This window comes from Mobula birostris, chromosome 5 (genome assembly GCF_030028105.1).
Source record: "Mobula birostris isolate sMobBir1 chromosome 5, sMobBir1.hap1, whole genome shotgun sequence".
Taxonomy (NCBI): Eukaryota; Metazoa; Chordata; class Chondrichthyes; order Myliobatiformes; family Myliobatidae; genus Mobula; species Mobula birostris.
In genome coordinates, this window is record NC_092374.1 from 16,326,414 (window position 1) to 16,340,068 (window position 13,655).

The window sequence follows — 13,655 nt, forward strand, 5'->3', positions numbered from 1 at the left end:
TGAATATTATGTGAGCTACACCTATCCGGGAAAGTGCTAATTGTGCCCACACATACCCGAAATGCCTAATGGATCTTGTCAGATCTTGTCCAGTGGAATGACTTTGGTAGGACAAGAGGTGAGTTATTCTGGAGGCACACGAGACCGCAGATACTGGAAAGTGGATCAGCAAACATTCCCATGATCAAAATCCCTCCATTCCATGTATATCCATGTGTCTATCTAAGTCTCCAAAATGCCTTTATTGTATCTGGGCCCACCACCATCACCCTGTCTTTGCTTCCCAGGCACTCACCACTCTACGCGTTAATAGAAACTTGGCCCACACATCTCTTTTGAAGCTTTCCCCTCTCATCTTAATATCAAGTGTCAGATATTTCAACTCTGGGAAAAAGATACCAGCGCTCTTCTCTATCTAGTCCTCTCGTAATTTGATGAACTTCTTTCAGGACTCCCCTCAGCCTCTATCAACCCAGAGAACACCACCTAAGTTTGTTCAAACTCCCCTCATAATACTTTCCCTCTAATCAAGGCAGTACTCTGGTACACCACTTCTGAACCCTTCCCATAGCCTCTACCCTTCCTCTAATGCAGGGGTTCCCAGCGTTTTTGTATGCCATGGACCCTCACCATTAGCCAAGCGGTCCGTGAACCCAGGTTGAAATCCCCTGCTCTAATGGGTGACCAAAACTGAATGCAACACACCAGCTGTAGCCTAACAAAGATTTTACAATGTGTGTCTAGAAGCACACTTTAGGGACATCAGCTACATTTCATTATGAGTTTGAGGAGAATTGGTATGTCGCCAAAGATTTTTCTACAGACGTACCACGGAGAACATTCTAACTGATTTTATCGCTGTCTGGTATGTGGGTGGGGGGGGGTGGGTGCTCAGCACAGGATCAGATAAAGCTGCGGAAAGTTGTAAACTCAGCTAGTTCCATCATGGGCACTAGCCTCCCCAGCATCTACGACATTTTATAAAGGCAGTATTCACCATTGAGGACCCACATCACATAGGACATGTCCTCTTCTCATTGCTACCATCAAGGAAGAGGTACAGGAGCCTGAAGACACACACTCAACATTTCAGGAAAAGCTTCTTCCTCTCCGCCATCTGGTTTCAGAATGGACAATGAACACTTCCTCAGTATTTTCCCCTTCTTTTTGCACTACTTCTTTAATTTAATTTTTATATATACATCTTACTATAATTTATATATTTTATTACTATATACTGCAATTTACTACTGTGGCAAAACAACAACATTTACAACATATTTCAAGTCAAATACGTTGTCACTTAACTATATACATGTATACCATCAAACAAGACAATGTTTCTCCAGATCAGGGTGTAAAGCACAATAGTACATATAACACACAATAACCTAGGAAAGTAAGAATTAAGTATACAGATGAATTGCACATAGATAAACAAAGAAGAGTAAGGTACAGAACAAATTAACCAGTGACATTTCGAATACAATGTGACAGGGAGTTTAGAACCTATTGGCCTGAGGGAAGAAGCTGTTTCTCATCCTAAGCATTCTGACCGTTCTTGTCAATGATATTAAACATGATTGTGATTCTGAGTAGTATTTCAGAATAGCTTTTTGTGGTAAATGGAAACAATCTTTGGCTATTTTTTGACAAATATCCCCTTTTTGACTCAGTGATGGATGGAAGCTCATTACTGAAGCAGCTGAAGATAGACGTAGGGCTGAGATTTTTGGTCTCCAATAATTGCAATATTATGGTGGCTTAACATTTAAATTGCTAACATAGTATGCTGATTCCTAAACTGATAAAGAACCAGGGAGTTTAAATCCAACCTATGATTTGTATAGATAAGGTTAATGCAAGTATGCCTTTTCCATTGAAGTTGGGTAAGAGTGGAAATGGAAGTCATAGATTAAGGTTGAAGAATGAAATATTTATGGGGACCTAGAGGAAGAAGTCTTTTCATTCAGAGGGTGGTGAGAGTGTGGAACAAACTTCCAGCGGAAGTGATGGATGTGGGTTCAATTTCAACATTTAATAGAAATTTGGATAAGTGTGTGGATGGAGGGCATATTGAGGGCTGTGGTCTAGCTGTCAGTTGATGGGACTAGGCAGAATAACAGTTTGGCATGGACTAGATGGGCTGCAGGGCCTGTTTTTTATGCTGTAGTGTTCTCGATAACTCAATCTAAAAGCTACCCTGGAGCAGACTGTGGAAGCAACCAGTCATTTGCAAAATGAAAATAAAGATGAGAAAATTAAAGAAACCAAAAAGATCAGAACCACTGGATTATCAACAACTACTAAACAGCCCTCGTCTGAAAACAGAATACAGAATCAAGGTGAAAAACCATTTTCAATTGCTGCAGGATGAAGGAGGCAAATCTTGCTGGGACATACTGAAGGAATCCATGGTTGTAGCTGCAAAAGAAACCATCTCACGAAAAGAACGGAAAAGTAGGAAGAAATGGATAACTGAAGATATAATACAATTGATGCAACAAAAACAGACCATCAAACCAAGAGACAGCGAAGAATACAAACAATTTGATAAGACAATAAAAAGAAAATGCAGAGAAGCTAAAGACAGATGGCTAAATGAGAAATGCTCAGGGATAGAAATGCTACAAACCCATAACCCTGGAATAAAGTTGATGCACAGTAAGATTAAAGAACTAACAGGGAAATTACTTTGCTCAGCAAGTGGATGCATCAAGGCAAAAGACGGCAGCTTAATTATGAACAAAGAGGAAATCCTAAACAGATGGACAGAATATATAAAAGAACTTTTTGAAGACCAAAGAGGAGAAAAAAACGAACATAAAGAAGAATCTTGAAGGACCTAACATTTTAAAATCAGAAATTCGAGCAGCCATAAATAAAATAAAACAAAACATAACAGAGCAACTGGTCCAGACAACATCGCTGTTGAAATGATACTGGCCTTAGAAGATTTTGGAATAGAGAAAATAACAGAAATAGCAAATGAAATCTATGATCATGGGGAGATACCTGATGATTTAAGTAAATCAGTGTTCATCACACTTCCAAAGAAAGAGGGAGCAACAGAATGTGAGTTACATCATACAATAAGCCTGATGAGCCACGTGGCAAAAATTATTCTCCGAGTAATCATGATGAGAGCAAGACGCTGTATAAAACCAGAAATCAGTAAAGAACAATGCGGCTTTGTGGAAAACACTGGAACCAGAAATGCAATTTTCATGCCACGGATGATCTGTGAATGAGCCATCCAGGTACAAAAAGACATCTACCTATGTTTCATCGACAATACAAAAGCTTTTGACACTGTCAGACAGCAAGATCTTCTGGAAATGCTTGAAGATCTTGACATAGATGGGAACGATATATGTTTCTTAAGAAACTTATACTGGGACCAGACAGCATCCATCAGAATAGAAGGAGAAGTGAGTGAGTATGTGAATATCATGAGAGGAGTGAGGCAAGGTTGTGTCTTTTCACCAGACTTATTCAACCTGTATAGTGAAAATATCTTGAGAAGTATCAAAGATATCAAAAGGTTCACAATTGGAGGCCATAATATAAATAACATCAGATATGCTGATGACATCGTACCAATAGCTGACTCAGAAACAAAACTTCAAGAACTACTCACTATAGTGGCAGCAGAAAGTAATCGCAGAGGCCTCTCAATCAACACCAAGAAGACAGAAAGCATGGTCATCTCCAGAAAGACAAACATCCCACAATGTGTGATCAAGATCGGAAATACAAACATCAAACAAGTCAAGAAATTCAGATATCTTGGCGGCCTAATAACAAGTAATGGCAGGTGCAACACAGATATCAAATACAGAATAGCAATGGCGAAAGAAGCTTTCCAAAAAATGAGTATCATATTAACAGGTAGAAAGATGAGCATGTACACTAAAAACAAATACAGTGCTACATTTATTCTATCCTGACTCAAGGAAGTGAATGCTGGACCATTTCCCCAGCAATGGAAAAGAGACTAGAAGCAGCTGAATTATGGTTCTACAAGAGAATGTTAAAAATATCATGGACCACACACCCATCAAATGAAGAAGTTCTCAGAAGAGCCCAAGCAGTTCGATCGCTCATACCAACAATAAGAGAAAGATAATGTGTAATTAAGTGCCTTGCTCAAGGACACAACACGTTCCCTCAGCTGGGGCTCCAACTCACGACCTTCAGGTCGGTAGTCCAATGCCTTAACCACTTGGCCATGTGCCCTCTCTTAAGGCATTGTCTATTGGTGGGTCCTCAGGTGGCTCAAAAGGCCAGTCCGGGATTCTGGTGCAGTGTGGCCAAGAGTAAGTGGTGGCTGTGGTTAGTATTTGGCTTGTTTGGTTGGTCAGACTCTCCTTTCACAGCCGCTGCTTGTTCTCTGCAGCACAGCAGAGATCGTCCTCATGTAGTGCACTGCCTCCAGGACAGATTTCCTCCAGGTGTATCTATTGAGTGCAATGTCTTCCCTGTTTTTAAATGCGCATAATATTGAATTTCTTCAGGCTGATTTTGATGATATCTTTGAAGCATTTCCTTTGACCTCCACGGGCTCACTGACCTTCCTTCCACTGGGAGTAAAGGATTGGTTTGGGGAGATGTGAGTTATGCATCCAGATGACATGATCTACCAAGATGGGATATTATAGATAGATGATAAATGCTGCCTTTAATAATGATATCCATGTCATTGTAATTGAACAAATTTAGTCGCAGCTTCTTCCTTTGTGATAGAAATGATTCCAACTCAAATATAGTCTTCTTTTCCCCATTGGCTTCAATTATTACAAGGCTTCTTGCTGCCATATTTGGTTGTATCTTTAACATGAGGGGATATTCTCATCCCACCACTGGAGTTCAAAGGGTCAAAATTCATGTTAAGTTTTTCTAAAAATGTGATTAATGTGTTGTACTTTACTCTCAAAGTTAACTCACCCAAATTTCTGAGCCAGAACCCACAAGCTCAGGCCATGGGCAATGAAAGTCTGGTTTCAGTCTGTATTGAACCAAGGCCATGATGAATGTAGATTGGGTGAGAAGGTCATTGTGAGTTATGACTGCTTGTTGGCACTGTCAGTGACAGATTCCATCACTTTGATGGTGATTGAAGGTAAGGTTGATTAGGTAATTATTAGCCAGATTGGATTTGGCCCGCCTTTTGCAGAATGGACATAGCTAGCCAATTTTCCATTTTGTCAGGTTGTAAGTCAACTGAAACAACTTGGCTGGAGGCCACAAATTTTTAGGACGATAGCCAAGAATATCTGGTCCCACTGTCTTTGGTATTGGTATTGGACTTGGTTTAATATTGTCACACGGGATGGAACAGTAATGTAGTGATTAGCAAAGGCTTTACAATGCCAGTGACCCAGGTTCAATTCCCACTCCTACCTGTAAGCAGTTTATACGTTCTCCCCCTGAGTGTATGGATTTCCTCGCTTTCTTCCTACAGTCCAAAGATGTACCAGTTGGTAGGTTAATTAGCCATTGTAAATTGTCCCATGATTAGGCTAGGATTAAATCAGGGTTCTTATGGTTGCTGGGTGGCACAGTTTGAGGGGCTGAATGGATTATTCTGCGCTGTAGCTCAATAAATAAATAAATAAATAAATTCAGTGCATAAACTTAGTTTTGAAGGCTAACCATACAGATAATTTCAAAACATGAGTATTTTGAGGTAGTACAAAAGAAAAGCAATAGCAGAATGTAGAATACGATGTTACCATTCCAGAGGAAAGATAAGGTGCAAGGCTAATTGCAAAGTAGATTATGAAGACAAGGGTTCAGCTTTAACATGTTTGAAGTCCATACAAGAGTCTAATAACAATGGGATATAAGGTCTTACTTTCTTTTATTTTTATTTTGTTTAGAGATACAGTGTGAAATAGACCCTTCCAGTCCTTTGAGCCACACCATCACCAACACCTGGTTTTAACCTTACCTAATCATGGTTCAACTTACAATGACCAATTAACCTAGTAACTGGTATTTATTTGTAATAAGACCATAAGACAAAGGAGCAGAAGTCGGCCATTCGACCCATCGAATTTGCTGCGCCATTTTATCATGAGCTGATCCATTCTCCCATTTAGTCCCACTCCCCCGCCTTCTCACCATAACCTTTGATGACTTGGCTACGCAGGTACCTATCAATCACTGCCTTAAATACACCCAATGACTTGACCTTCACTGCCACCTGTAGCAACAAATTCCACAGATTCACCACCCTCTGGCTGAAAAAATTTCTTCACATCTCTGTTCTAAATGGGCGTCCTTCAATCCTTAAGTCATTCCCTCTCGTACTAGACTGCCCCACCATGGGAAACAACTTTGCCACATCCACTCTGTCCATGCCTTTCAAAATTCGAAATGCTTCTATGAGGTTCCCCCTCATTCTCCTAAACTCCAAGGAATACAGTCCAAGAGCGGACAAACGTTCCTCATATGTTAACCCTCTCATTCCGGGAATCATTCTAGTGAATCTTCTCTGTACCCTCTCCAATGTCAGCACATCCTTTCTTAAATAAGGAGCCCAAAACTGCACACACTACTCCAAGTGAGGTCTTACCAGTGCCTTCTAGAGCCTCAACATCACATCCCTGCTCCTATACTCTATTCCTCTAGAAATGAATGCCAACATTGCATTCGCCTTCTTCACTACTGACTCAACCTGGAGATTAACCTTAAGGGTATCCTGCACAAGGACCCCCAAGTCCCGTTGTATCTCAGAACTTTGAATTCTCTCCCCATTTAATTAATAGTCTGCCCATTTATTTCGTCTGCCAAAGTGCATAACCATACACTTTCCAACACTGTATTTCATTTGCCACTTCTTTGCCCATTCTCCCAATCTATTCAAGTCTCTCTGCAGACTCTCTGTTTCCTCAGCACTACCGGCCCATCTCCGCCTCAGCTCCATTAATATTTTGGCCCTGCTTCCTGACGTCAATGACCATCTCTTTCGTTTTGCTGACATTGAGGGAAAGGATTTTGTCATGATACTGTGCCACCAATCTTTCTGTCTCCTTTCAGTATTCTGCCTTGATATAATCTGAGGTCTGATCACTATGGCGATGTCATCAACAAACTTGTGGATGTTGCTAGAGCAGAATCTGGCTACACACTTGTGAGTGAATAAGGAGTGAAGTAGGGGCCAGTGTTGCGGATGATCATGGAGGGGTTTTTGGAGATGATATACACTGTACCCATAAGAATATCAGGAAATAAGAGGAAGAGTAAGCCACTATGCCCATCAAACCTGGTCCACCATTCTATCTGCTGATCTTCTCCAGGCCTCATCTCTGCTTCTGCACCAATTCCCATCTCAATTCCCTGATGTTTTATAAATTTATCTGCTTGATCTTTAAATGTTCCCAGTGATCTAGTCCCCGCAGTCCTCCAGTGTAAAGAATTCAAGAGACTTGTTGCCCCTGTGAGAGAAGTTCTTGCAACGTCAGTTACAAATGGCCACCCTCCAATATTGTAACGATGTGACAAAGAGCATAGTCATGGTGGTTAGTGGCTAGGATGCCAAGCAAGAAGGTGTATTGCCCTGGATGGTGCCGGGTGTTATTGGAGCTGTACTCATTCAAGCATGTGGAAAGTATTCGAACACATCCCTGCCCTCTGCACTGTGAAGGAGGTGGAATTTGTCTGTGGTCGTCAGGAGCTTAGTCACTGGCCACAAGATATAAAACAACCAATGTACTCTTCCATTCTGACCAACTACACATCCAGATATTGAACAAAATTGTTACCTCAAGGGTTCTAGTATTTCTTCTATCTTTTTTCTCTCCAGAGCACTTGAAAGAACGCTTAGAGGAGTACATGGCCAGATTTCCAAAAGTGAGGATCATACGCACCAAAAGGAGAGAAGGTCTGATACGAACCAGGTTACTTGGAGCTTCAGTGGCCAAGGGTGAAGTGTTGACCTTCCTGGACTCCCACTGTGAAGCCAATGTGAATTGGTTGCCGCCATTGCTTGGTAAGGAACTATCTGGATTCACGTGTTAACTAGAACTAGCTCAGTCTTCTCGCCTGAATATCTTCAGCCCAACCTGACTGCTGTTTTCAAATGTGCACTCTCACCAGGGAAGGGAAGAAGAAGAGGAATAAGAATATTAAATAAAGAACTTGAAAACAGATGCTTATCACACTACTTTCTTGTTTAAACGTCACTGGGTGACTCAACGGTGCACCTTGTAGAGTTATTCCAATGATTGGGTCTAATTATAACCTCTGAAGTCCTCTGTGCAGAGCTCACACATTCTCCTTGGGACTGCTTGGATCTCCTCTAGGCCAGGGGTTCCCAACCTTTTTTATGTCATGAACTAATACCATTAAGCAAGGGTTCCATGGAGCCCTGGTTGGGAACCCCTGCTCCAGGTGCTCTGCTTTCACCCGTCACAAAGAGATGCAGCTGGGTAGGTTGACAGGCCTCAGTAATTTTCTCCCAGTTGGCAGGCGAGGGGTATAATCTCTGCAAAGTTGATGGGAATGTGGGGAGAATAAAATAGGGCCATGTAAAGGGTAATTAATGGTCAGTAACAATACGATGGGCCAAAGGACCTATTTCCATACTGTATGATTCTATAATTCCCTTTAACTTTCTAGTTGAGAAGAATGAACAATTCAAAACAAAGAATAGAAGCCAAACAATGTATTTTTGGGCAGAGAATAAAAGAGTCAGGGTGGCATGTAGCAACCTTACAAAGCACAGGTAAGACCGCATTTTTATAACAGTGTGCAATCCAGATTGCAATGCTACAGGAAGGATACGGTTGCTACGGAGAGTGTGCAAAGGAGATTCACCAAGATATTGAATTTGATTTTTATCAGATCTTCAAAAGTTCTGGTCACCAAATTATAGGAAGGTTGTCAATAAAATTGAGAGAATACAGAGGAGGTTTACTAAAATGTTGCCTGGGTTTCATCTCCTAAGTTACAGAGAAAGGTTGAACAAGTTAGGTCTTTATTCTTTGGAACGTAGAAGGTTGAGGGGAGACTTGATAGAGTTGTTTAAGATTATGAGGGGGATTGATAGAGTTGAGGGGGTTAGACTTTTTCAATTGAGAGTGGGGTAGATTCAAACAAGAGGGCATGGGTTGAGAATTAGAGGACAAAAGTTTAGGGGTAACATGAGGGGGAACTTCTTTACTCAGAGAGTGGTAGCTGTGTGGAATGAGCTTCCAGCAGAAGTGGTTGAGGCAGGTTCTATGTTGTCGTTTAAAGTTAAATTGGATAGATATATGGACAGGAAAGGAATGGAGGGTTATGGGCTGAGTGCAGGTCAGTGGGAATAGGATAGGGTAAGAGTTCGGCACGGACTAGAAGGGCCGAGATGGCCTGTTTCTGTGCTGTATTTGTTATATGGTTGTATGGAACGCTTCTGAACCCAATTCCGTTATATCAATGAACTTCTCATTATAACCATCAGCGAGGAGTTACAAGACCCAGATGATACACACTCAACATTTTAGAAACTGCTCCTTCCCCTCTGCCATCAGATTTCTGAATGGTCCATGAACACATGAACACTATCTCACTAGTTTCCTTATTTCTTGCAGTACTTATTTGATATATATTTCTTCATGCAACTTACAGTATTTTTACGCATGGCAAATTTCATATTATGTCAATGATAATAATTCTGATTCTGAATATGCCCTACTCAATCATTAATTTATCTTTTATAATTATTTACATATTTGTGAGTCTTTTTGATAATTTGCTTATTGAATCTTTATATTTCTCTAAATGTGAATCAATTGCTTCCTTGTTTCCTCAACCTATAACTTTTGGTCTTCATCTGATCTAAACACTGTTTTAAGTAACCCTCACCCCCCCTTAGCCTCAATACTTCCTCCCTTGTCATTTCTGTAAGTGTTAGCCATCTAAACTGGAGGAGCAGAGAGATGTTGGGTGTTGCAGGCAGTTGCAGAGATAGTAATTCTTATCGGCTTATTATTCTCACACGTGCTGAGTTGTATTGGAAAATATTTGTTTCGGAATTGGAATTTGATTTCTATCCGGACCAACCCTTCCATTCATAATTATATCAAAGTAGAAAAAAAAGAAGACTGCAGAATATACACTCAGTGGCCACTTTATTAGGTAACTACTGTACCTAATAAAGTAGCCACAGAATGAATGTTCGTGGTCCTCTGCTGTGGTAGCCATCTACTTCAAAGTTTAACATGTTGTGCAATCCCAGATGCTCTTCTACACACCTCTGAGTTACTGTCGCTTTCCTGTCAGTTTGAACCAGTCTGGCTATTCTCCTCTGACCTCTCTCATTAACAAGACATTTTCTGCCACAGAGCTGCCGCTCACGGGATGCTTTTTCTCTTTCCCACTACTTTCTGTAAATTCTATAGACTGTTGTGTGTGAAAATCCCAGGAGATCAGCAGTCTCTGAGATACTCAAACCACCCCATCTGGCATCAACAATCATTCCACAGTCAAAGTCACTTAGTTCACATTTCTTCCTCCTTCTGATGTTTGGTCTGAACAACAACAGAACTTCTCGACCATGTCTGCATGCATGCTGAGTTGCTGCCACATGATTGGCTGATTAGATATTTGCATTAATGAGCAGGTGTACCTAAGATGGCCACTGGGTGTAGTTTTGCAGTTACAGAGAGTGCAGGTAAACAAATAAAGTGCAAGGGCCACAATGAGGTAAATTGGGAGATCAAGAGTTCAGGAGTTCATCTCTAGCATATGAGAGGTCTATTCATAAGTCTGATAACAGCAGGGAAGAAGCTGTTCTTGGCTCTGGTGGTTTGTACTTTTGTATATTCTGGCCAACAAGAGGGAAGAAGAGCGAATGATCAGGTAGGAGGGGTCCTTGATTAGGATGAGGCAGCAGGAATAGAGATATACTCCATAGAGGGGATGTTGGGTTGTGTGATGGAGAGATTTGAATATAAATTTACAATGCTAGAGCCGAGCTCGGTTTCATCTTAGGAGAGCTGAGGAGTATCAAGAAACACTAGAGATTCTCCAGATGCGGGAAATCCAGAGCAACGCTGGAGGAACACAGCGGGTCAGGCAGCATCTATGGGGAAGAATAAACAATCAATGTTTTGGGCCGAGACCCTTCATCGGGACTGGAAAGGAAGGGGGATGAACGGAAGCCAGAATGGGGAGGCGGGGAGAAGAGGAAGGAGTATACGCTAGCGGGTGATAGATAAAACCAGATAACAGGGGAACTGGGTCAGTGAGGGAAGCATGATGGTGTAAGAAGCTGGGAGCTGATAGGTAGAAGAGGTAAAGCGCTGAACCTGACAGGACTCTACAAGATAATTTAGCCACATCGGAAAACTCTTTGAAGAATCAGTTGGCCAACTAAGATCAAATTTCTCCCAAGCTACTTTGTATTAAATATTCAAGGCACAAAGGCTTAGACTGCACAGTTTCATTTATTAATGTCAGTGACTCATTGCAGATTCTGATCAATTGCCTCTTTTTGCTGTAAACCCAGCTCTTAAAATCAACAGTAAAATGGAACAACAATTGGTTTTGAGGATGGACGGTGCAGATGTAACTCATCCAGGGCCACACATTGATTTTGCTTCCTTTTTACTTCCTTTCAAACTCCAGCTCTCAAATACTGAAAGTCGATGTTGCAAATACAATCAGAAAGAAACTGGAAACACTTAGCATGATCTGTGGAAAGAGGATCAAAGTTCACGTTTACGTCAAAGAAATGTTGACTCTCTTTCTTTTTCTGTGGATGCTCCCTGACCCGTCAAGTGTTACAAGTACTTTGTTCTTATTTCTGATTTGGAACGCCTGTAGTTATTTTTGATTTTCTTTGTTAGTACGACGCACTCGGTATGTCACTGCTGATCCTCACCAGTTTTTATGGATGCACCACAGAAAGCATCCTATTCAGAAACTTCACAACAAGGAATGGCAACAGCTCTGTCCATGACCACAAGAAACTCAGCACATCACAGAAACCAGCCTCCATTCCATGGATTCTACCTACACTTCCCACTGCCTCAGTAAAGCAGCCTGCACAATCAGAGACCCCTCCCACCCCGGACATTCTCTCTTCTCCTCTCTCCCATCAGACAGAAGATACAAAAGTCTGAAAGCACGTACCACCAGACTTAAGGACAGCTCCTATCCCTCTGTTATAAGCTATTGAGCAGACCTCTTGTATGATAAGGTTGAGTCTTGACCTCACAATCTACCTTGTTATAACCTTTCACCTACACTGCGCTCTCTCTGTAACTGTAACACTTTATTTTGCATTATGTCATTGTTTTTCCAGTGTACAGTACTGCACATATATATAACTAGAGTGTCTAAGACAGCATTAACCTTATGTATTGCACTGTAAAAAAAGTAAAGGCATCCGTTAGTCTTGCGAGACCATGGATCTGCACCTGGAAAGTCTTCATCCTCCAGGGCGCAGGCCTGGGCAAAGTTGTATGGAAAACCAGCAGATGCCCATGCTGTAAGTCTCCCCTCTCCACCAGACCAATGTTGTCCAAGGGAAGGGCATTAGGACCCATACAGCTTGGCACCAGTGTCATCGCAGAGCAATGTGTGATTAAGTGCCTTGCTCAAGGACACAACACGTTCCTTCAGCTGCAGCTCGAACTCACGACCTTCAGGTAGCTAGTCCAATATCTTAACCACTTGGCCACGTGCCCACACTGTACTGCTGCAAAAAAAAACCCAACCAAATTTCATAACATTTCTGAGTGATGATAAACCTGATTCTGATTTGAGTCTCTCTTGTGGACTGAGAATAGGAAAGGGGCAGGGAGAGGGGAATCATGGTTGGGAAAGGAGGAAAGGGGATGGGAGGGAAGCACCAGTGAGACATTCTGTAATAATTAATAAACCAATTGTTTTGGACTCAAATGACATTGTCCAGTGTCTCAGGGCTGGGTGTGTCTATATGTATGTGAGTGTGTGTGTGTGTGTGTGTGTGTGTGTGTGTGTGTGTGTGTGTGTGTGTGTGTGTGTGTGTGTGTGTGTGTGTGTGTGTGTGTATATATATATATATATGCAGTATATACCTAAGACCTGCATGATACTGTACTTATGTGGTTTTTCACTGTTTCTTGATACTTGTGACAATAGTAAGCCTATTTACCACTGGTGGAAGATATTCAGGTTATCAAAAAACACAATGGAACAACAAAATGTGAACCCAGCTCTTTAACAGACAGGTATGCAAGGGAAACATTATGAAAATGAATATTCTTACCCAAAGTAATTCTAAAAGTTCATAGAGTTCAGACACTTTTATTTTCATGGGAAGTGAACTCACAGTGATTCCCATAAATAAGTGATTGCAAATAAACAAAAGTTTGCATCTATCAAGAATACAAATTACCATTGAAGCTAACTCTGAGATTGTTAGATATTTGATTCTCTGGGTGTTAATTAGTAAATTGGCTTTTATTGCCACAGATAACAAACAACTAATTGTGTATATAGGGAGCAGAATTGCCATTCAATGTAGTTAACAATTCTTTTTTTTTAATTTAGACAATTTTAAGTGAAAATCCCAGGAGATCATCAGATCCTGAGATACTCAAACCATCCCTTCCGGCACCAACAATCATTCCATGGTCAAAGTCACTTACATCACATTTCTTCCTCATTTTGATATTGGA

General features: G+C 41.2%; 1 protein-coding gene across 1 annotated transcript in view; it reads left to right on the forward strand.

Annotated features, from left to right (window-relative positions):
* galntl6 (polypeptide N-acetylgalactosaminyltransferase like 6) overlaps window positions 1–13,655 on the forward strand; it is a 756,494-nt gene that overhangs the window by 567,942 nt on the left and 174,897 nt on the right. Inside the window, exon 6 of the mRNA XM_072257441.1 lies at window positions 7,811–7,996. Within this exon, the coding sequence (XP_072113542.1) occupies window positions 7,811–7,996 (186 nt within the window). The remainder of the gene's footprint in view (window positions 1–7,810; window positions 7,997–13,655) is intronic.